The sequence below is a fragment of the Gadus macrocephalus genome, chromosome 2 (assembly GCF_031168955.1).
Source record: "Gadus macrocephalus chromosome 2, ASM3116895v1".
Taxonomy (NCBI): domain Eukaryota; kingdom Metazoa; phylum Chordata; class Actinopteri; order Gadiformes; family Gadidae; genus Gadus; species Gadus macrocephalus.
The window spans coordinates 19,089,330-19,112,030 of NC_082383.1; the positions used below are offsets into that span (position 1 = coordinate 19,089,330).

At 46.5% G+C, this 22,701-nt stretch overlaps 2 protein-coding genes and 2 non-coding genes across 5 annotated transcripts; all 4 read left to right on the top strand.

Annotated features, from left to right (window-relative positions):
- Nucleotides 1–1,391: 1,391 nt before the first annotated feature.
- On the top strand, nt 1,392–16,020 carry kri1 (KRI1 homolog). The gene is made up of 17 exons (XM_060044382.1): nt 1,392–1,581; nt 1,959–2,032; nt 2,145–2,250; nt 2,443–2,542; nt 2,641–2,701; nt 3,309–3,358; nt 3,458–3,590; nt 3,831–3,908; nt 4,233–4,345; nt 5,007–5,235; nt 5,612–5,782; nt 9,329–9,404; nt 9,726–9,844; nt 12,490–12,649; nt 13,364–13,494; nt 14,738–14,898; nt 15,196–16,020. The coding sequence occupies exons 1-17, from the start codon at nt 1,497–1,499 to the stop codon at nt 15,692–15,694; spliced, it is 2,346 nt and encodes a 781-aa protein (XP_059900365.1). The 5' UTR covers nt 1,392–1,496; the 3' UTR covers nt 15,695–16,020.
- On the top strand, nt 11,650–11,743 carry LOC132453135 (Z30 small nucleolar RNA). Its single transcript, XR_009524607.1, has one exon. It is a non-coding gene; the product is annotated as a Z30 small nucleolar RNA (small nucleolar RNA).
- On the top strand, nt 14,293–14,385 carry LOC132453136 (Z30 small nucleolar RNA). The gene has a single exon (XR_009524608.1). It is a non-coding gene; the product is annotated as a Z30 small nucleolar RNA (small nucleolar RNA).
- Nucleotides 16,021–16,590: 570 nt separating the features above from the next.
- spc24 (SPC24 component of NDC80 kinetochore complex) lies at nt 16,591–21,854 on the top strand. 2 transcript variants are annotated; one of them, XM_060044383.1, is made up of 6 exons: nt 16,591–16,692; nt 18,304–18,485; nt 19,320–19,464; nt 19,810–19,914; nt 21,189–21,265; nt 21,648–21,854. In XM_060044383.1, the coding sequence occupies exons 2-6, from the start codon at nt 18,317–18,319 to the stop codon at nt 21,752–21,754; spliced, it is 603 nt and encodes a 200-aa protein (XP_059900366.1). In that variant the 5' UTR covers nt 16,591–16,692; nt 18,304–18,316; the 3' UTR covers nt 21,755–21,854. The 2 variants fall into 2 exon arrangements, with proteins under 2 accessions (XP_059900366.1, XP_059900367.1); XM_060044384.1 differs by lacking the exon at nt 16,591–16,692 and adding an exon at nt 16,712–16,868.
- Nucleotides 21,855–22,701: the final 847 nt, after the last annotated feature.

Here is a 22,701-nt window from a genome sequence, read left to right on the forward strand (position 1 = left end):
AGTTCATTTTTTATCCTGGACAGAAGAGAGAATGACCGGTCCCCTTCGCAATTACTGACGGGCAGAGTCTGAAAAAGCCGTAGTACTACATAGGCCTACACATTTGGAAACATAGATTGCAGTCCACAATCGAGTATAATTCGTAGCAGTCCTTTTGGGGTTGCATCACCTCCAGGCTTGTTAAATGATCTGAACTGAATAAATTCATTGCTTCAACGCTCCACTTAGAGTTCGCCGTTGCTCCATGTTTAAATGACAGTGACTTGTTCGTGACCGGTCTCAAATTCACAAACTGAAATAGTGCCCCCTATTGATCTTTTTATTAATTTATTTACTCAGTAGTAATAGGCCTACTATTGCTTTTTTCGCTTGAATTTTTGTATTTCTCTACTGATTGCTTCGACAATGCAACATTAAAAGTTACTAACGGTGGGGCCCAGGGCCCCACTGTTAGCAACTTGTGGGGCCCTGGACCCCACTGTTAGTAACTTGTGGGGCCCTGGGCCCCACTGTTAGTAACTTGTGGGGCCCTGGACCCCACTGTTAGTAACTTGTGGGGCGGCTCCCCCCCCCCCCCCCCCTCTCTCTCTCTCTCCTCTCTCTCTCTCTCTCTCTCTCTCTCTCTCTCTCTCTCTCTCTCTCTCTCTCTCTCTCTCTCTCTCTCTCTCTCTCTCTCTCTCTCTCTCTCTCTCTCTCTCTCTCTCTCTCTCTCTCTCTCTCTCTCTCTCTCTCTCTCTCTCTCTCTCTCTCTCTCTCTCTCTCTCTCTCTCTCTCTCTCTCTCTCTCTCTCTCTCTCTCTCACGCACACCATCAACAACCTCATCCATATAGCATTAAGTTCAGGGTCACTCAGAGGGCCGACCTGTAGGGTACAGAAAACATGCGAGAACTTCCTCTAATTGACCTTTCACCTTTGATCTCTGATCTCCCCTGCCAGTGCTTAATGCTCTCTTAGACGAGACCACTGTTTCGCTCTTATTTGCAGGCCAAGCTTTAAATAAGATACAATAATATTTGCATTATATAAAAAAAAATGCATTTTCTCAAAAAGGAAGTTTGACTTGACTTGTAAGCGTGACAAAATGGATGAATGTCGGCTTAAATAGGATATAACACATAATAACGAATCCAAAAAAAAAAGTACAATGTAATTGATTGTATTCTTATAATCATTGACAGTACACAGCTGTGTACAGCTGCGCCCTCAGGCGGTAGGGTGACGCATCACACAACTGTCCCGCTGCGCCTTCTAGACGTGGAGTGACGCATCACACAGCTGTCCCGCTGCGTCCTCTAGCGGTGGAGTGACGCACCACACACCGGTCCAGGGCCGCCCTCTAACGGTAGAGTGGCGCACCACACCCTGTTACCTTTGACCCCTCCCACCGGAAAACACGTGGTACGGATCCACACACGTTTGTGTCTGCTACAGCTGAGCAGCATGTTTCTCCAGTAAAGTTGAACCATAACTAAGCCTTCTACTTAATCATAAAACCATGGAAGACAAATCGGACTTCAAGATCAACTCCAGGTTCGCCCAGAACTACGAGAAATACCGACAAAAAGAGGAGTTCCAGAGACGTAAGTGGTGGTTTATAGTTTGCCAATGAGCTTAGGGAACATCAGAATTAGAATCACTTTAATTACTTCTTATTGTAAACAAGAGTGCAATTCTTAGGCTTGTTCCTCAACAGCCACCTAGCAGCAACAATGCAAGATAAAGTCAATATAGAGAAGGAAAAATAAGTAGCAGCATAGATCACAATAATACAATAAGTAATAAGTAATAAGTATTAATAAGAGAAACTAAGACAGTGGTAATAAATAATAACAAGTCATATTCATAATGTAACATTATGGTAACCACAGGGTGCGAAGTGCGAAGAAGGCATGAAGAAGCTAATGATGCTGCTGTGACATAAGGCCCTTTTTAAAGGTGTTGATGATGTGTTTTCCAGTGAAAGACCGCTATGGGGACGTGGGGGACAGCGGGTCCGAGTCCTCAGAGTCTGCCTCTGATGACGGTGAGGTGGTGAGTAATCCCTTCACAACACCAGTCCTTCCCTGCTCTCTTCTGTCATGTTGTGTTCACACTGTGTCAGGTTGGACATGAAGACACGTGTTGTTGGTGGTTTTGTCCTCAGGTAGTGAACCCTAAACTGGATCGGGACTTCTACAGAACTCTGTCGTTACTTAAAAAGAAAGACCCAAAGATCTACGAGCAGGATGCCAAGTTCTACTCAGATGAAGGTAGTTATTCCTGTTCACTTCATTTCACAACATCATTATTTTCTCGTCGGCGAATAAATGTAAAAAAAAAAAAGAGTTGTTTCTTTATACAGTACTCGTTTATTATCTTTCCTTTTCATTGTCCTTTTAGATGTTTTTTAAAGTGTGTCTCCTGCTAATGTAAATGTTCAACATAATTCAAATTAATTCCAGATGATTCTGACACCGAGGAGCAGCAGCCCGGCTCCAAGCCGGCGGTGAAGCCCATGTACCTGAAGGACTACGAGAGGAAGGTCATCCTGGAGAAGGGAGGGTGAGTGAGACACGTGTTAGACTGCAGCAACATGCAGCGTCTCCTACGCTATCATACCGGCTAATCTCTCTGTGCTCCCACCCTGCTCTCCATCTCAGTAAATACGAAGATGATGAGGACAGCGAGGAAGATGAGGAAGAGGCTGCTAAGAGACGAGAGGTAAGTTACGTTTAAACACGACCGGCACCGGACAGAAGTCGGGCATCGCATGCAGTTATCTCTTTATTCATTACACTGTTTACAGGCTGCAATAGCGCACCAGTGCTGTATATTTGCTATTGCTTTGCTGTTTTTAAATCACGTATCTTTTATATTTTTATATTTCTATATTGTACTGCACTGTTTCTGCATCACTGTCACTTTTTCATTTCACTAAATACTTGTCTGCACGTGACAAATTAAACTGTGTTAGTTTAGTTAGAATAGAAAAGTTAGAATTTCTAATGGGAAAGGGACTGCATTTAAACCTCGCTTTTCTAACCAGTGGCCACTCAAAACGCCTTACAATTTTGCCTAACATTTACACATTCATTCACACATTCACACACCAACTGTGGTGTCAGCCACGCAGGGTGACAGCCAGCTCGTCAGGAGCAGTCAGATTGAGGTGTCTTGCTCAGGGACACCTCGACACTCAAGCTAGGAGGAGCCGGGGATCGAACTAGCAGCCTTCCGCTCACCAACCAACCCGCTCTACCTCCTGAGCCCTACCCCCTACAAGCAATTCTAGGACACATTTTTAACAGATCTGTTTGTTTGTTTGTAGAGAGCGGCGTCTCCTAGCTACATCCAGGAGCAGAAGGAACTGAAGGAGAGGTAAAGGTCACCTGACCGTCTCTGTGTGTCAGGCCCTCAGCCGGTAACTGAACCACAGCGCTACCTGAGGGAGACTAACCAATCACACGCCTTCCCCAGCTTCCGGAAGTTCATCCACGACAGCGACGATGAGGAGGAGGAGGTGGAGAAGGAGAAGGAGGAGGGGGGAGGAGAGAAGGTGGTGCAGACAGACGGGTTGCTGACCAGGAGGGTCCGCACGGCCGAGGAGAAGGTGAGGAGGAGTCATGATGATGATGATGATGATAATGATGATGATGAGTTAGACATTACCGCTCAACTCTCCATCATGTACTCATGTAGGACGAGGACCTTATTCACTCAGCCATATCTGTGTTGTAGCCTTCATGTTGTCGTCCTGGACCTAGAGGAACACTGGCAAGTTATGACACCGTGGAATGTACCTGCAAGCATCATGTGTTCATTCATGCGTTCATATTCATGTGCGCACCAGGATAAGGACGAGGAGGACTACGTGGAGTGGCTGAAGGGACAGACGGATGTGGAGGGAGCTGAGGAGCTACAAGACATGGTGAGTGTGTGTGTGTGTGTAATACTGCAATACTGTGTGGAGACGGGACTAAATACTGCAATAGGACGGAATACTGCAGTACTGGGTTGAGACAGAGGTACCTGTGGGACTGAATACTGCAGCACTGTGTTAAGACAGGACTAAATACTGCAGTACTATGTTAAGACAGGACTAAATACTGCAATACTGTGTTAAGACAGGACTAAATACTGCAGTACTGTGTTGGGTTAGGTCTAAATACTGCATTACTGTGTCCCTCAGAGGTACCTGAGGTATTAAATACTGCAGTCCTGTGTTAATACGGCAGTACTGTGTGTTCCTCAGAGGTACTTGAGGGAGTTCTGGAGCGACCCCCAGCTGGACGAGAAGGAGCGCTTCCTCAAGGACTTTGTCCTCAACAAGCGCTACCTGGAGGACGAGGAGAAGGAGGGGGACAGGTGAGGAGGCGCCGCCCCCCGCTTGGGGAACAGAGCTTTAGGAGTACAGGGACGTTCACAGACCTTTAACAGCTATGGTGTTTGACAGGAGACCTTTGTTAGCAATTCATGCATGATTGATTCATATAATATTAGACAAAACGTTATTTTTTTTTTTTTTGCAATAATCTGCTTACTGTGTTGAACTGCTCACTGTGTTACACCGCTAAAGGGTCGATTATGGTTCCACGTCGACGCAACACAAGGGGGTTTACGGATCTGTCACGTCCATGCGTCGAGGCGACGCCGCAGCAAGGGCTGTGATTGGTCCGCTCACTCAAACCCGACGCAGAACCCAAACAGGTCCACCACTGTGTTGAAGCGTCTGCGTGGTCGTTACGTTGTGTCGACGTGGAGCCACAACTGTTCCTTAACTGAGTTGAACTGCGAACTGCTAACTATGGTTAACTGCTAACTGTGGTTAACTGCTTACTGCTAACTGGGTTGAACTGCTAACTGCGGTTAACTGCTGACTGCGGTTAACTGCTGACTGTGGTTAACTGCTAAATGTGGTTAACTGCTAACTGTGGTAAACTGCTAACTGAGTTGAACTGCTAACTGCTAACTGTGGTTAACTGCTAACTGTGGCTAACTTCTAACTTTTAACTGCTTCGCGCCACAGGATCCCGAGCTACGAGGACGTGGTCCAGGAGGAGGTGGAGGACTCTGAGGAGGAGGGCGAGTCGTTCCTGCAGCGGCAGGAGGACTTTGAGAGGAGCTACAACTTCCGCTTCGAGGAGCCGGATTCGCTGGAGATCAAGACGTACCCCCGCAGCATCGCCACCTCGGTGCGAACCAAGGACGACCGCCGGAAGCTGAAGAGGGAGGACGTCAAGGACAGGAAGCAGCGGGTACGTCCGACTGTCGTTAACTCAACCCGTGTGTGTGTGTGTGTTTGTGTGTGTGTGTGTGTGTGTGTGTGTGTGTTGCAATTTAGCAGATGGTTTCATGCTATCCTTTGGTTTAACCTGATCTATGATGAGTTTTGCCTCCCAGTTGGTACAGTCCACTGGGTGGGCGGATCTGTCTGTCAATCACTGGATGTACACTCCCATTTGTGATGTCATGCTCCCATTTGTGATGTAACTAATTGGTCAATTTTCTAATAGCTCATCATCACATTTGATGGTGCAATTCAATAAATATAACAGTATAAATATAAGGTGTATATAAATAGCCCCACTATCTCCCCCCGCCCTCCCTGACCTTTGACCTTTGCCAGTTTAGGAGAAGGAGCAGAAGCAGGAGCAGCTGAAGCAGCTGAAGAACCTGAAGCGAGCGGAGATCATGCAGAAGCTGCAGAAGCTGCAGGAGCTGACGGGGAACCAGCAGCTGGCCTTCAGCCAGGCCGACCTGGACGGGGACTTCGACCCCGGGCAGCATGACGCCCTCATGCAGGTGGGTGGGGAGGGGCAATGCACACGCACTGGTCACAGAATGCAGTAGCATCCAGGATTCCACTGCATCCTGGCTCAATAACGCGCTCGCTAGTGAGCCTGATGCTAGCGAGCTTGTTAGTGAGCCAATAATACCAGAGCTGTACCTGTGTTCTCTCTGTGACCTTCAGTTGTTCTGCTGTTGAGCAGTGAAGTCAGGGGTTCTGTGGCTCTTATTCCTACATGACTTAACGGTGTAGTAATACCGTCTGAGTTAATCTGCTGGCCTCCTCTGTTTGCCAGCAGGTAGAGATGCATGTCTAGAGACTGCTTTCCTTGTTTTAAAAAAACAGGCTCCACTGTTTATAAGTACATGTAAGATAAAGGCATGAGCTACAAGTGTTTTTTAATTTAGACCAGGGATGCACCGAAAATTTGGCCACCGGTTTCGGCCGAAGGAGTAAAAAGGCCAAAAGAAACTACCGAACATTTATTTTTTGATGATGTGAGAAAGAAAAAAAAAAGCAACCAGTGTGGAATGAGCCAGGTGCGCTTCATCAAAAGAGAGAAAGAGCCGCTCGTTAGTTAAACAACTTAATGTCAATACACAGAGATGAAGAAAGAGCAGAGCGTACCTGTTAACAACAAAATACCAAGTAGAACGGAGAAAATCTGCGCACACTTAATGAAGCAAACATGTCGGCAGTGTGGAAGCATTTTAAAGTTTCGGAAAACGAAGCGAATAAGGCCGTTTGCAGACATTGTTCTGCTGAACTTTCTAGAGGGGGAACATCTGCGAAGACTTTCAGCACATCAAGCTTGATCCATCACCTGAAGTCAAAACACCCCGGACTAGAGCCCGACCGATATAGGATTTTTAAGGCCGATACCGATACGAATATTTTGTGATTTAAAAATCCGATATATCGGCCGATATATATATATATATAAAAAGAAAATCCAGAAACGCGCAACAAAACAAACAGATTTCCCTAACATTGGTTATTTGTATTTATCCTTTAAATCCTTTTCACTCTCAGCTAGCACGTAACAACAGCAAAACTGGACATGGTAGTCATGAATTAAGTCATGCTTATCGACTTTAGAGAATTGATGGGGTTGTTCTTTTAATTGTTATTCAAGCAATGTATGTCTCGTGACAGTTGCCAACTTACCATGAACACACTTGCACACATGAACAACACCGATGATCTCTGTCATTCACTCTGCCTAACTCTGGCTGAATCAGCGGGTTTGGGGCGTTAGAGCGCCCCCTGGTGGACAATCTTTTTAAAAAATTTTAATATTAATTTATCGGCCATTATAAATGCCGATACCGAATAGTTTGAAAAATGCCTAATATCGGCCTGCCAATATATCGGTCGGGCTCTACCCCGGACAACATGCGTGCCCTGTACTACGATCCTCCATTAGTGGGTTAGCGAGGTATGTTGCACTCAAAGCCTAGGTTAGCTGGGACACGAAAGTCGATCTCTTTTATGCCGCGTTTCCACTGCAGGGTGCGGAACGGATCGGATCGCAAAGGTGCGGTAGGGAGGGGGCAGTATAGCCCAGCTCAGTTCCGAGGTCGCGTTTCCACTGCCGACAGTACCCTTGGTGGTAGGCCGGATGTCAATCGCCGCGGCAGCTACGTAAACATCGTAAACAACGTCTTCCTCCGCAAGAATGCAGACGAACGTCTCCACCTCCTTGTTCGCCCAAGCAAGCTTTTTACGCGACATGTTAATTGTAAAGAATAATACCTCGAGGCTACTGTTTGTTTGTTTTTATCACCGCGTCACCCGGAAGTGACGATTCTGTCGACCAATCAACGGAGGGGGGGTGTAGCTAGAATTCCAGGGTACCCTTTCAGGCGTCTGGTCTCGTTTTGGGTACCGCAACGGAGGAGTCCCTAGAATGGGGTCGGAACGGGTACGGCAAAGTCCGGGTCACGCCCACTTTTGGCGGTGGAAACGCGATCCGACCCGCACCTTTGCGATCCGATCCGTTCCGCACCCTGCAGTGGAAATGCGCCATTATGCCCCATTTCCACTGCAGGGTGCGGAACGGATCGGATCGCAAAGGTGCGGTAGGGAGGGGGCAGTATAGCCCAGCTCAGTTCCGAGGTCGCGTTTCCACTGCCGACAGTACCCTTGGTGGTAGGCCGGATGTCAATCGCCGCGGCAGCTACGTAAACATCGTAAACAACGTCTTCCTCCGCAAGAATGCAGACGAACGTCTCCACCTCCTTGTTCGCCCAAGCAAGCTTTTTACGCGACATGTTAATTGTAAAGAATAATACCTTGAGGCTACTGTTTGTTTGTTTTTATCCCCGCGTCACCCGGAAGTGACGATTCTGTCGACCAATCAACGGAGGGGGGGTGTAGCTAGAATTCCAGGGTACCCTTTCAGGCGTCTGGTCTCGTTTTGGGTACCGCAACGGAGGAGTCCCTAGAATGGGGTCGGAACGGGTACGGCAAAGTCCGGGTCACGCCCACTTTTGGCGGTGGAAACGCGATCCGACCCGCACCTTTGCGATCCGATCCGTTCCGCACCCTGCAGTGGAAATGCGCCATTAGCGTCGCGGTATCACCATGGTGACTTATGCCCTCAACCAAACCTGGTCGGGAGCAGGTTTTCAGCTAAGTATGTCGGGTTAGATCGGCGTGCGCAGCTTCTTAGCCCCTCCTTTGACAATTGCGTCACCATTACTGGGTGTTCCCGTGGACCTCAGATCCCTTATCGTACAGGGGTCTCTCCGAGAGAGGCTCTTTCGGGACCGATCCCTTGGCATTCCCTGAGAATATTCTTGGTGAGAGATACAGGTTCTCATCAGAGGGTATTCGCTATTTGATCGTCCTTGTTGGACCTTAAGCATGCCTCCATGCTTGTTGCGCATTGTGTCTCAGTGAGAGAGTGGTAGAGTGGAGGTAGCGCGTCAGTCTTTAATTTCTGCGTGCAGGGTTCGTCTCCCAAGTGACGCGCATTTATGTGAAGTGCGCGCAACTAAATACTTTGTTTTACTCATTTATTTAAAATTTATATTTTTCTTATATTCTTGCTATAAGGTTTTCTGGAATGTTAGAAAATGTTCAGCATTAAATTTGTAATTGATTTTTATAAAGGACATGTAATTGTTAGATTTTTGCAATGGTGAAGAATTAAGCAAAATGAATGAAAAACAGCAAAAGCCACATTCGGTGTTCGGTTTAGGCTTTCGGCCAACTGTTTCAATATATTCAGTTTCGGTTTCGGCCAAGAATTTTAATTTCGGTGCATCCCTCATTTAGATTGATAGTCTTTGTTTCCAGCTTTCCTACTCTCATTTTTGTATTGTATATATGCATTTTGTTGTGGCTCTTCACTGCCCTGTGGTGGTTGCTTAAGGAGCTACAAGTCTTGGATTGCACACCTGTATTCAGTCAGTGTTGATCTGTTAGACGTTCAGTTTGATTGCCATTCGTATTAAACTAAGTTCGATTTCTCTAGAGATGATGTTTCATGTGCTACATAAACTCTCTGCGTAGATTGTTTTAATAAATCCGTCCATTGATTTGATAATTTTCAGAATTTCTTTGGTGATGAATACTACGGAGACGAGGAGGGGGAGAAGCCGCAGTTTGAGGAGGAAGATGAACTGGATGGTAAGCGGGTGTTCACGAGAAGAGGTCCTCATGTGTGTGACCTCAGGAATGACTAGGTATTGCTGGAGTTTTACTCTCTGCGTTAGGTTTGAAGTGTGTGTGTGTGTGTGTGTGTGTGTGTGAAAACGGGTTGTAGACAGAAGGTTTATCGTATCAATCATTAAACTTCTTAAAATGACGTAATTCATTTTTGTATTTAGTTTTTTAGTAAGAACCCTCTGAAAGTGTTCAGGATCTTGGGTTATTGTTAGTCCATTTACTTATGGGAGGTTAATCCATGGTCTGTCTTCGTTGGTGTCATAACCCCTCCCTCTTCCGCAGAACACTGGAACTGGGACACCTGGAAGGGGGCGGGCGGGGGGGCGGATCAGGAGTGGGAGGGGGGTTACGGCGGGGGGTACGAGGCCCAGAACCCCAACTGTGAAGACCCAGACTTCATCGTGAGTACTTCCTGTTCAGGTTTAACGATGCCATACCTTAAAGGAGAAATCCGGTGTAAAATGGATCTGGGATATGTTTGGTATGATAACGAGTCGGAATGTTCGTTTGGGAGCAAAAAAGCCCACATAAGACGCATTCTTAATTATCCTGTTTTTAGCCGATTCTACCAAAACGCTATAAACTTGGAACGACAGGGGCATGTCTCATGGTACCATCTACAGGCCTCGCAACACACAGCCAACTACGAGCTAACTACCATCTACAGGCCAAAATAATATGACGCGTAATAATATGTATGCAAACCAGCTCTTTGAACTTACAAAAGCTATTTAAACCACTTACAAGGCCAGAAGTAGCCCGACACTTGTAGAAACACGCAAGCTCTGTGTTTCGCCGATCTACTTATCGAGTCTTGAACACAAGATGGCGTCGACGGGTGAACTACTGATGGTATTGTTTGTATAAGATGTCCTTTTTAAAACAATCTGTACACTTATGCCGCTTTTCCACTGCATGGTACCAGCTCGACACGACTCGACTCGACTCAGCTCGCATTTTTTGCGTTTCCACCGTGAAAACATGGTATCTGGTACCTGAAGTGGCTGCTTTTTCTAGTACCGCCTCGCTCTAGGTTCCAAGCGAGCTGAGCCGATGCTAAAAGGTGACGTCGGCAGACAGCCGGCCACTGATTGGCCAGAGAGTGTGACGAAGTCACGAGAGCGACATGGCAACCATGCTGGTAACAGCCATAGCAGCGCCACAGCCAACATATTCCACTTCTTCAACTTCTTCAACATGCCAGCTAATAATACGAACACGAATACCATCGCATCGATGTCCTCCATTGTTATGTGGGTTCTGTCCATGTGTGGGTTGCGTAGGTGTTGTTTGCGTTGCGTACAAAAATACGTCACGGCCCTTTGGCTCAGCCGACCCCGCCCACGTCCAGGAGGTACTATTTGCGGTGGAAAAGGACCCGTGCTGCTACCGTGTCGAGTCGTGTCGTGTCGAGTCGAGCTACATGTGCGGTGGAAAAGCGGCATTACAAAGTTATCATTGCCTCGTTTTATATGAAGACCCTTTTTTTTTTTTTTACCTATTTTAAAAATGGTTTAAAATAGCGATTTAGTTTTTACTATGAGACATGTTCCCATCGTTCCAAGTTTATGGCGTTTTGGTAGAATCGGCTAAAAACGGCCAATTTAAGAATGCGTCTATGTGCGTCTATGTGCGCTTTTTTTACTCCCAAACAAACATTCCAACTCATTATCATACTAAACATATCTAAGATCCATTTTACACCGGATTTCTCCTTTAAGTACATCATTTCAGAGTTAAAGGCCTCATATTTGATGCATGCTGTTCTCGTTCTTTGTATGTGAGTGTTGTATAATCTTCCTACAAGTACAAATCTACAAACAATGACTGAATGAAACAATCATGGAGAAACTTGAATTGTTATGTCTATCGAATTCTAAACTTCTACAATCTTAGAATGTTAGAATTTTGTCAGCTACAAATGTTGAATCTCAGGCAGGCCTTGTATTCATCCCATTGGTTGAATGAAAAGTCTACTTCCTGGGCATAGGGATTAAGATGATACTAAAGGTGATACTTAAATCGATACTTGTAGCGTGCTTAAGGTGATCTTCCTCATGTGGCATGTTAGCTCATCCTGTTAGGACGTTAGGCATCTGGCCAATGCTCACTCAGACTGACCCCAGTTCTAATCCCACCTGTAACCTTGATATCCCCATCACCCCCCACCAATAGCTGTGTGTGTATGAAAGTGTCTTCCTGGGTTCTGCGGTGATGATGTCGATTTCCCTGACCTGGTATTGTGGGCCCCGGGGCCCACTCTGACCGGTGTGTGACCTCTGAATCTTCTCTCTGAGCAGACCAGGAAGTAGACTTTTCATTCAACCAATGGGATGAATACAAGGCTCGCCTGAGATTAACCATTTGCAGCTAATTCTAAATTTGTAGAATATAAAATACATACAATTCTTGTCTCCATGATTGTTTCATTCAGCCAATGTTTGTAAACTTGTACTTGTAGGAAGATTATACAGTACTGATCTGTTAAATGGATGTTTAAGTCAGTAAAGCTGTAGTCCATTTGGGCATCATGGTGTTGAAGGGGCCCTTAGATGTATGCCGGATAGATCCGTCTACCAGCCGACCCAGTGGACTGGAGCAAATGCTGCTCATCTATCCATCATACATCTAGGTGGACACGCCCACTTGTGATGTCACTTAGGCACAGGAAAGGCAGATTTTAAGAACCTTATTGGCTAAACCCACTTGGGGCTGAATGATTAATCGAATTCAAGCCGACCTCGCAATGTAATAACATGTAATTTGCATATCACAAAGGATGTGATAAAAAAAAATATGCATTTATTTTTATTTTACAATTCCATAGTGAAATAAAGATGTTATAAATATCAATTCATGCTTCAATTCATCTATAATCCCAGTTAGATTATTTTCCACAATCTTTCAGCCCGATAGTAAAATGGGGGAAATATCATATATAATATAATATTAATATAACAATAATTAATAATAATAAGGTAAGGAAGCAGAAGTTAGTTTGAGGGAGGACGGTGTTGACGTTTGAGCCGCCCTCTCGTCCAATCAGATGGACGCGGACTACGACCCCAGCCAGCCCAGCACCTCCAAGAAGCAGCAGAGGAAGGAGAAGAAGAAGATGAGGAAGGAAGATGTGCCCATGGGCAAGAAGAAACGCAAGTCCCACTTCCTGGACGTCATCTCCCAGGACAAACCAGTGTTCGATCCCAGTAAGTCTGTCAAAGCCAGTGTTCCATCCCAGTGAGTCCCTCAAAGCCCAGTGTTCCATCCCAGTGAGTCCAGTCAGAGCCCAGTGTTCCATCCCAGTTAGTCCCTCAAAGTTTCAGGCCCCTCAGTCCAGAGCTTAACTCGTTCTCGCGTCATGACCCGTGGAGCAACTTTTAGCCCAGGGCCACCAGATATTTTGTCAGAATGTAAAGAATGAACATTCGTTATTCAATCAAACGGACAGGACTTGTGATAATTTATAATTTTTTGAAAAACTTGTAAAAATATGTTGTGTCCCCCTTGGTTGCGAGGCAACCCACAAATTACTTATAAATCACACGCTACTCTCATAACCTCTAAATGGTACTGTTGAAGCCTTTAGATGGTATTGAGATGTTTTTAGACCTAGTTAGCTGTGTGTTGTGAGGCCTGTAGATGGTAGTTAGATGGTAGTTGGCTGTGTGTTGTGAGGCCTGTAGATGGTAGTTAGCTCGTAGTTTGCTGTGGGTTGTGAGGCCTGTAGATGGTAGTTAGATGGTAGTTGGCTGTGTGTTGTGAGGCCTGTAGATGGTAGTTAGCTCGTAGTTGGCTGTGTGTTGTGAGGCCTGTCGATGGTAGTTAGCTCGTAGTTGGCTGTGTGTGAGATGAGTGGTGTCCCTGTGTTGTGAGTCGTGCCCCTGACTCCGCCCCTGACTCCGCCCTTGTCTGCGTTGCAGAGGAGCGTAGCTTCGAGCAGTACCTGGACGAGTTCTACAAGCTGGACTACGAGGACATCATCGACGACCTGCCCTGCCGCTTCCGCTACCGCCAGGTGCTGGCCAACGACTTCGGCCTGTCCACCGACGAGGTGAGGGGGGGGGGGGGGGGGGGGGTCTGGACACTGGGGGAGGAGTCTGACTGGCGTGGGTCTGGACGGCTTCGTAATGACGCTGCCTTGACCTCAGAGTATTCTCGCTCAGATATCTTGTGTTTTACTTTTGCATTTCATTTCATTAATACATTTATATTTACATTCAGGGTGTTCAGCAGACCCTTTTATCCAAAGCGACTTGCATTAAGTACATTTGTCTAAGAAAGACGATAATACAACTATATATTGCTGTAGGTACAGTAAGGATGTTCTTAGACCCAACAATTGTTCGGTTAAACAATTACAAGTACGTTTGCTGTAATGTGATTGATGGAGGATATCTTTGTACTAGGAGCCATTTTAACATTCCACCAATTGTACATTTATTTTAAGTTTGTCTGGGTTGGCCTGTTCTTGAGAACTTGTATTTACCATTCTCTTGAGAGATTTATTGATGGGCCATAGCGTGTCTTTCAAATGTAAATCACTCTGAATGAAGACATCGTTATAAACTTGAGGGTTATTCTGATGCAGTATCGTATGCGTAGCAACAGTTTGATGCTGAGGTGCTTAGTGATACTTAAGGTAATGCTTAAGGTGATACTTAAAGCGTTCTTACGGTGCACTTTCTCATGTGGCTTGTTAGCTCATCCTGTTAGGACGTTAGTCACTTGGCTTAGCGCTGAATCAGATGAACCCCGGTTCTAATCCCACCTGCACCCTTGATATCCCCGCTCTCTCACCCTCTACTGTCCAATCAAGATATAGATGTTGTCTGAAAGTGTCTCCTGGGTCCTGCGGTGATGATGCGATCTCCCTGACCTGGTATTGGGGGCCCCGGGGCCCGCTCTGACCGGTGTATGACGTCTGAATCTTCTCTCTGAGCAGACCAGGAATACTTTTCATTCTCCCAAATTGGGAATTAGTTTGTATCTTTTTGACAAATGTACTACTTCACCAAGGGATTGATGTGAGGTGTTTTTTAACTAACTAACTACATAACTAATTTATTTCTACATTACACACTCCAGGCCAACCAATAAACTGCCACAGTTCTTAAGGATATGTTTTGATTTCTAAATATACCTTTGTTGATAAGCTTGTATAACGTTTATAATCCTTTACAAGCAACTCAAAGAGGCTTCTCCACATCCCACCTGGCTGTGGAGTGAGGGACGCGTGAAGGGACGTGCTTACTGCTCACCAAGCAGGCCTGATGCGCATGATTCCCTGTCATCAGATCCTGAAGGCGGAGGAGAAGGACCTGAACCGCTGGTGCTCCCTGAAGAAGACGTGCATGTTCCGGTCGGACCACGAGGAAAAGTGTGACCTGCAGAACTACCGGATCAAAGCCCAGAACATGAAGAGGAAGCAGGAGATCCTGTCCTCCGTCTACAACGAGTACGTTTCGGAAACACATGACTGTTCTAATGAGCAGACATCTCCGGTTCCATTGAACACGCTACACTAATGTAATCTACCGCGGGTCGAATAATGTTCTCTTATTCATAACCTGCCTTTTTAAACCGCTGTATAAATGCTCTGCAGAGTTCCTAAATCATAATGATTATAATAACTCAGGCGATCGATCATTCATGAGCCGCCATTTTGTCAATGTCCCCTGAGAGTAAACATTGAGGGCCTTATATCAAAATTAAAGCGCGTTATTAACATTGTCTCTGCCGTCCTGATCTCCAGGGAGGAGCAGGAACCCAAGGGCAGGAAGCGGCGCCGGGTGAAGAGCGCCGAGAAGAACGCCGCGGACCCCAGTGGGGCCGCCGCCGACACGGACGCCGCCGGGGCCCTCGGAGAACCAGGGGCCCTCGGAGAACCGTCCGCCCAGGAGGAGGACGAGGGAGAGCTCCTCACACCGAAGAACAAGACTCTGGAACCGGAGGTGCCGCCAGAGGAGGAGGAGGAAGGAGGCTCTCCAGCGGCGGGCTCCGTCGCCGCCGCGCCGGAGGACCAGAGGAAGGGGGTGAAGACGCTGAGGCGGCCCCTCCAGAGGCAGCGGCGCCTCGGGAAGCGGGGGGCGGCGGCGGGGCCCCTCCGGGTCCGGGTGGGCTCCCAGCTGTTTAGCGGACAGAGGCTGAAGGCGTACGGGCTGAACCCCAAGAGACTCCACGGCCAGCAGGTGTTCCAGCAGGCTCAGCGGTCCCAGGAGAGGAGGCAGAGGAAGAAGACCCCCAAGGACTGAGCGGAGCTGGGAGGGTGGGTGTCTGTGTGGGGATTCTGACCCCAATAATGGACACTCAAAAGATTTGTATGCATTTTCACTATTGTGTGTTTTGACTAGATGGTTTTTCAGCTGATTGGTTTGAGGCCCAAGTCATCTTGGCTTTGAAATGTAGAAATATTTTTGAGAACATTTTGTTAAATTATCAATGAACACATTTGTATTGATTTTTTTATTTTTATTGTCATTCGATTTGGTGACTTCATAGCTAAAATATAATTGTTATATCTTACAAGATACTTGTATATGAAACAATAAATCCTGATGTAATGACCACATGTACAAAATGTCTTGAGTTTGTTATAGTATACCTTCAATTTATAACGATGTTTTTAAATTGTCTATCCAGAGGTGCTTGTAGAGGTAGCTTGTGTAATTAATTGGTAAATAACGTGAGTTCCTGGTTTCTGTGCTGATGTTAATGTTTCAGATCCGGTGCTGCTGCCCCCTAGTTGTTGGTTCTGACAAGACATGACTTAATCGTTTTGGAGCAGAAAAGCAACCATGAAATTATAAAACGCAAAAATATAAGTTAAAATCTACTGTAATAAGTTACAAGAAATGTTATTTTGATTGACGTGGGTCACGAGGACGTATGTTCCTTACAAATGTGTGTTTTGTCTATATTATAGGATGTATATATGAGGAATATAGGAGCTGAATCAGAACAGCAGAGGTTTGTCCCCTCAAGAACCTAATGCATTTATTTGGATGGAAAGATGTTCCATGGCTGAATCGGGTAAGTATGTTTATCCAAACGTATTTCAGCCACGAAGATGTCAAACTACATCCAAAGGCATTCGTTACACATTTAACCAAGATTTCAACTATAGATTTATAAAATCTTTTTGGGGGGCTTTTATTTCGTAGGAAAACGGAAACGGAAGTTGCGTTTATGGCGCGCTGACATCCTTGTTTTGAATCTCCTATTTTCAGAAACTTGTTCTCAACAGGGAGCGGTATGTATTATGAAGCGTTATGTAACCGATATATTCCGTTGACATTGAGTATCTTCAGCACAGCGGTTTACATATTTAAGAGGTTAACGATACGAAAAGTTCAATAAGTTATACGTTCGTCGGGTTAATGTGAAGCTATCGTTAGCCGCCTAGCTCTGGTTGGTGTGAGTGAACGGGTACATGAATAACGCAACTCTTATTTTGTATTCGTAAAGCTGTGTGTGTGTGTGTGTTTGCGTGTATGTATGTATTGTGTGTGTGTGTATATATATGTGTGTGTGTGTGTGTGTGTGTGTGTGTATATATACTATGTATGTGTGTATATGTATATATGTTTGTGTATATACACTCACCGGCCACTTTATTAGGTACACCTGTCCAACTGCTCGTTAATGCAAATTTCTAATCAGCCAATCACATGGCAGCAACTCAATGCATTTAGGCATGTAGACTTGGTCAAGACGATCTGCTGCAGTTCAAACCGAGCATCAGAATGGGGAAGAAAGGTGATTAAAGTGACTTTGAACGTGGGATGGTTGTTGGTGCCAGACGGGCTGGTCTGAGTATTTCAGAAACTGCTGATCTACTGGGATTTTCACGCACAACCATCTCTAGGGTTTACAGAGAATGGTCCGTAAAAGAGAAAATATCCAGTGAGCGTCAGTTCTGTGGGCGCAAATGCCTTGTTGATGCCAGAGGTCAGAGGAGAATGGCCAGACTGGTTCGAGCTGATAGAAAGGCAACAGTAACTCAAATAACCACTCGTTACAACCGAGGTATGCAGAAGAGCATCTCTGAATGCACAACACGTCGAACTTTGAGGCGGATGGGCTACAGCAGCAGAAGACCACACCGGGTGCCACTCCTGTCAGCTAAGAACAGGAAACTGAGGCTACAATTCGCACAGGTTCACCAAAATTGGACAATAGAAGATTTGAAAAAGGTTGCCTAGTCTGATGAGTCTCGATTTCGGCTGCGGCATTCGGATAGTAGGGTCAGAATTTGGCGTAAACAACATGACCGCATGGATCCATCCTGCCTTGTATCAACGGTTCAGGGTGGTGGTGCAATGGTGTGGGGGATATTTTCTTGGCTCACTTTGGGCCCCTTAGTAATATATAATTGAGCATCGTGTCAACGCCTCAGCCTACCTGAGTATTGTTGCTGACCATGTCCATCCCTTTATGACCACAGTGTACCCATCTTCTGATGGCTACTTCCAGCAGGATAACGCGCCATGTCATAGAGCGCGAATCATCTCAGACTGGTTTCTTGAACATGATAATGAGTTCACTGTACTCAAATGGCCTCCACAGTCACCAGATGTCAATCCAATAGAGCCCCTTTAGGATGTGGTGGAACGGGAGATTTCCATCATGGATGTGCAGCTGACAAATCTGCAGCAACTGCGTGATGCTATCATGTCAATATGGACCAAACTCTATGAGGAATGTTTCCAGTACCTTGTTGATTCTATGCCACAAAGGATTAAGGCAGTTCGGAAGGCAAAAGGGGGTCCAACCCGGTACTAGCAGGGTGTACCTAATAAAGTGGCCGGTGAGTGTAGATAGATAGAGAGAGAAGCCTGATTGTGTTTATTTTTTTATGCAGTATACCTGTGTCGATGGCTCAGGCTCATAACTTCTTTGAGCTGGAGGAGACGACCGGGTCTCTGGTCGGGCTGTTCAACAGTAGCAAGGCGGAGAACCAGCTGCAGCTCATCAAGAACCAGACGCTGGCGTTCCACGAGCGGCACGTGGAGACCAGTCACCTGCTGCTGCAGATCCTCAGAGGTGGGGGGCCCGTGACCATCCATGATTTAATGATCTGTTAATGTGACCTCGGGCACTGATGCTGTGTGTCGTGTATTACTGTACGTTCTCTAGATGCTTTTGGGGTGTGTGTGTGTGATGACTATTAAAGGGCAGCGTTTGATTGTGCCGAGGTGATTATTACATTCAAACTAAATACCAAGAGGGGAGGTTGATCTAGTCTCGTGTGTTTGACTCCCAGACCTGAAGTTCTCGATTCAAACCCCGATGTTGAGGCCCACCTCCAGGCATCGCTCAACAAGAGGCTCTGATCTCTGCCTGCTCCTTCATCTGAGTTCATCAAGTCGCTCTGGATACAAGCGTCTCCTAAATGACTTAATGCTAAGGACTCAACAAATGCAGCCGGGTTCTCATGTCCAGGAAAACAGATCTTAAAAACGTGTTGCGACGTATGGAAACAACTGGTGGTACTTTGGTAGCTCGAACACGCGTAGGTCGGAGGTGACGCGTTTCCCATTCCGACTTTCCAACTTACAACCCTTAATGAACGCATCTTAACACCATAGTGTTTGTGATGTTCTCTATGTAGTAAACGAGTCATGATGTGACGGTATCGGATCGACGCATAGGCCCGACACCCGATATTGCATTTTAGGCAGTTTCTGCGGAATTTCGGATACTGGTATCGATATCGGAAAACAACTCTAGCTGGGACTCCCAAAGACCCCAGGCACTAGACCAGCCCCCCCTTGCCCCCCCCCCCACACACACACACACATGGATCCTCCGCCCGTGGGGCACCGGGCGGGGGGTCCTGGTGTCTGCGGGGGTCTCTAAGCCCCCTGTGCTCCCCAGATGTGGGGCAGGTGGAGGAGGATGTGTGCCAGGGGCTGCTGGACACGGTGGAGCAGAGGAACATGATGGAGCAGGAGCTGGGGCTGGTGACGGAGCAGCTGGAGCAATGCATGGCCAAGGAACAGTTCTCAGAGTCAGAGCTCCAGTATCCTTTCATTCTGTGTGTGTAGTGTTTATATTATTGTGTAGTGTGTGTGTGATATGTCAAGCGTTTGTATCTATAGTGATATGAGTGAGTGTGTGTGGTCTGAGTATACTGTGTGTGGTGTTGTGTCATGATATTGTGTGTGTGTGTGTGGAGGGAAAATGAGTCTAAAAACTTTATGAAAAATATTCATCAAGTGTAACAGATCTGTAGTGCCCGGTTTGAAGACATGACCAGCCCTCAGCACATCCCTCTCAACCCTGGTGCAATGCTAGCCTGGTTTAACCCTGTTTCATTAGTTGTGGGTTTGTCAGCCTATTTGTAGTCCTTAACCGTTCCCCTCAGGTTCCTGCAGAGGGAGCTAGAGAGCTTGAAGAGCAGTCAGCAGGAGCTGCTGGAGCTGCAGCAGGAAGTGGACGAGGACACCACTGAGGTCATCCCCTCCGCCGTGTAGGTCTCCCAGCAGCACTCGACGCTAGGAAACATAATTAACCAGATGAGGTGGACCTGGGTTATAATGATTCACCTCTATTGAATTTGATTTCATGAGGCTAGTTGGCCTGGTCCTACTTTAGTTAAGCAGCTGAAGATCACCAACTCAATGGAGAATAAGGAACCCAGGACTCCAAAGTAACGCAAGGGGGGGGGGTTACGTTTGTATCACCCCTGGATGCAGCAATGCATTTTGTAGTCAAAAACCAGGGAAAGATGGTCCTCTCATGCTTTGAGTGGTCCCTCTTTGTTGGACAGCCGCACTGAAAGCAGAGAATCCTCTGGTTAACCACGATTCAAGGGTTTGTGAGGAGCACTTGGTAAACCATGATTGTGTGGAGGAGAGGGTTCTTAATCATGCAGACCAAGCATGATTAAGCATGGAATTATTATTAGTATGGAATATCACAGATTACATTGACAAAGCAGTTTTAAAAGTATCTACACAATCTATTCTGTTGATTACCATTAACCTAGAGCTGTAGCAATATTAAGTCCTTAATAAAGAGCTGATCGACCCTCCAGCGTATGGGTCTTCATAATGGGTCGACTCCCTTGGTTAATGGGTTCTTATTAAGAGCCATGTCTGCTCTCATGCAAAATGTCTCCTTTCTCCATCACCTCTATGTATCTCCAAACTGGTGGGAGTTGCTTTCTCTGTGTTTATGTCTCTTTTATTGAGGGATATCAATGTCAGAGGAATGTCCTCCAGGGCTCTGGGTGAGGTGTTATCTCCACGACTGTGATGCTTTCAGGACCTCGGTTTAAATAAAGCTCACACTGTAGGCTCAGTTTCTTATTTGAATCCACGTTTTTGATGTGTCTGACTATCGTTCCGACTGCACCCGACTCCTAAAATCACAGCGGCTCACAGGGGAAATATTTTCCTTGCAACCCCCCCCCCCCCCTTACAGCACGGGGACTCAAAGCAAACGCGTTCCCTGCATGCAGCAGTGAAACGCAGTGAACCCAGTCAAGGGAGAACGAGGCCACTGAATTAAAACCGGATTGATTTGCATCCAGATTAGTCACGGCCCTTTTACCGTAGTCAAATCGAAGATGCGAGATTCAAATGTGGCATATCAAGAATCAAGAATCATATCAGAATTGAATATTTTTCGCTGGGACCAGCCCGCTTGACTCGATGATCATCACGCGCACGCGCACACTCACACACACACACACACACTCTCACACTCCTCGGTGTAATGAGTCTTCTTTCCTCTCCTCAGATACCTGTCCCAGCTGTACCACAAGGTGACCCGGATCAAGTGGGAGCACCAGGACCCCCCCCACCTGCTGAGAGGAGGTAGGCTCCTCGTTACACCGTCGCTTACCATCTGCACGCAGGGCATTTAGCAGACGCTTTCATCCAAAGCGACTTACAGTAAGTACATTTGTCCGAAGAAGGCGAAACAACACTATATCTCTGTGGGTACAGTAAGGATGTTCATAGAGCAAAGTGCCAAGCATTAACTATCACTAGGTTAAACCATTCCCCGTATGCAACAGATAGCTAGGGTAAGATGCTACACAATGGGAGTATAACATACAATAAGAGCCTAGAGGGGGGAGCGGGGGTGCCTCTGCAGATTCTCGGTTGCCCTTCAACATCGCTTCCCCTCGGCAGCGCGGAGCTCGTCTGAATATTGTGGTCACAATAACGCTTGTGGTCGCTGGTTTCCTCGCAGTGCACTACGGAGCTGAGCTGGCCACGCCCATCCTCATCGACACGACGACGTGCTCGCCATGTGACGTCAGCAACCAGCTGTGGGGCCTGGTGTCCACTGAGTGGTAGAGGATGGACACCCCCCAACACAACGTTTTGTGTGCCTGTGTATGTTCTTGTGTTTTGTATATGGTCTTGTCTCTTGTGTCTTGTGTTTATGGTGCGTCTTGTAAAATAAAGTATTTTATTCCGAAAGCTTTATGTGTTGGCCGATTCTTGAACACAGATAGTGATACTTTTGAAGTTCTTGTTGGACTTTTGAAGTCCAATAACTGATCTCATGGGTGGCTTATGGCTCAGGAGGCGGAGCAGGTTGCTAGTTCGATCTCCTAGCTCAAGTGAGTGTCGAGGTGTCCCTGAGCAAGACGCCTCACCCTGACTGCTCCCGACGAGCTGGCTGTCGCCTTGCGTGGCTGACAACGCCGTCGGTGTGTGACCATGTGCATGAATGGGTGAATGTGTGGCAGTATTGTAAAGCGCTTTGAACGGCCACTGGTTAGAAAAGCTCTATAAATTCACCATCTCTCTCACAGGTGTACACTCATGAATTACATAGTGCAAGCTGTTGCTACAGTGTTTTACTCTGTAAATAGTCAAAGGCAACACCTATTGTGTATGTTTCGATTGATGTAACGTTGTGGCCAATTGCAGCACAGAGATGCAGATTGATGCGGAGCCTCGCGTGCCTACCGAGTATGCGGAGTCTTGTTTGCTCATCTCAGGACTTGGCATTTACAGCCATGAGAACGGCAACTGTACGCCTCCTGTGGTTTCATGGTGGAGGGGGCATGTGGTAGTTCACATCTTGACTCGACGCTTTTACCCTCAGTCGGTTGCGTGGGGGGGGCTCAACGCGTTGAGAGAGCTGCGATTGAAAGGAAGGAAAACCACATTCTGCATAATTTCTTAAATCTCAGGTCTTGTTGAATTTGGCGACTTCAATTTGAAACGCAAACTGTTCTTATGCTATATATATATATGCTGTGTACAGTATATATATATATATATATATATAT

Bases quoted from the DNA above. Each gene is read 5' to 3' on its own strand.
- kri1 (XM_060044382.1), top strand. From the start codon at position 1,497: ATGGAAGACAAATCGGACTTCAAGATCAACTCCAGGTTCGCCCAGAAC. The intron at 2,543-2,640 runs GTGAGTGAGACA...TCTCCATCTCAG, and splicing joins GTCATCCTGGAGAAGGGAGG to TAAATACGAAGATGATGAGG. The intron at 5,783-9,328 runs GTGGGTGGGGAG...GATAATTTTCAG, and splicing joins AGCATGACGCCCTCATGCAG to AATTTCTTTGGTGATGAATA.
- spc24 (XM_060044383.1), top strand. From the start codon at position 18,317: ATGGCTCAGGCTCATAACTTCTTTGAGCTGGAGGAGACGACCGGGTCT. The intron at 18,486-19,319 runs GTGGGGGGCCCG...TGTGCTCCCCAG, and splicing joins GCTGCTGCAGATCCTCAGAG to ATGTGGGGCAGGTGGAGGAG. The intron at 19,915-21,188 runs GTAGGTCTCCCA...TCCTCTCCTCAG, and splicing joins GAGGTCATCCCCTCCGCCGT to ATACCTGTCCCAGCTGTACC.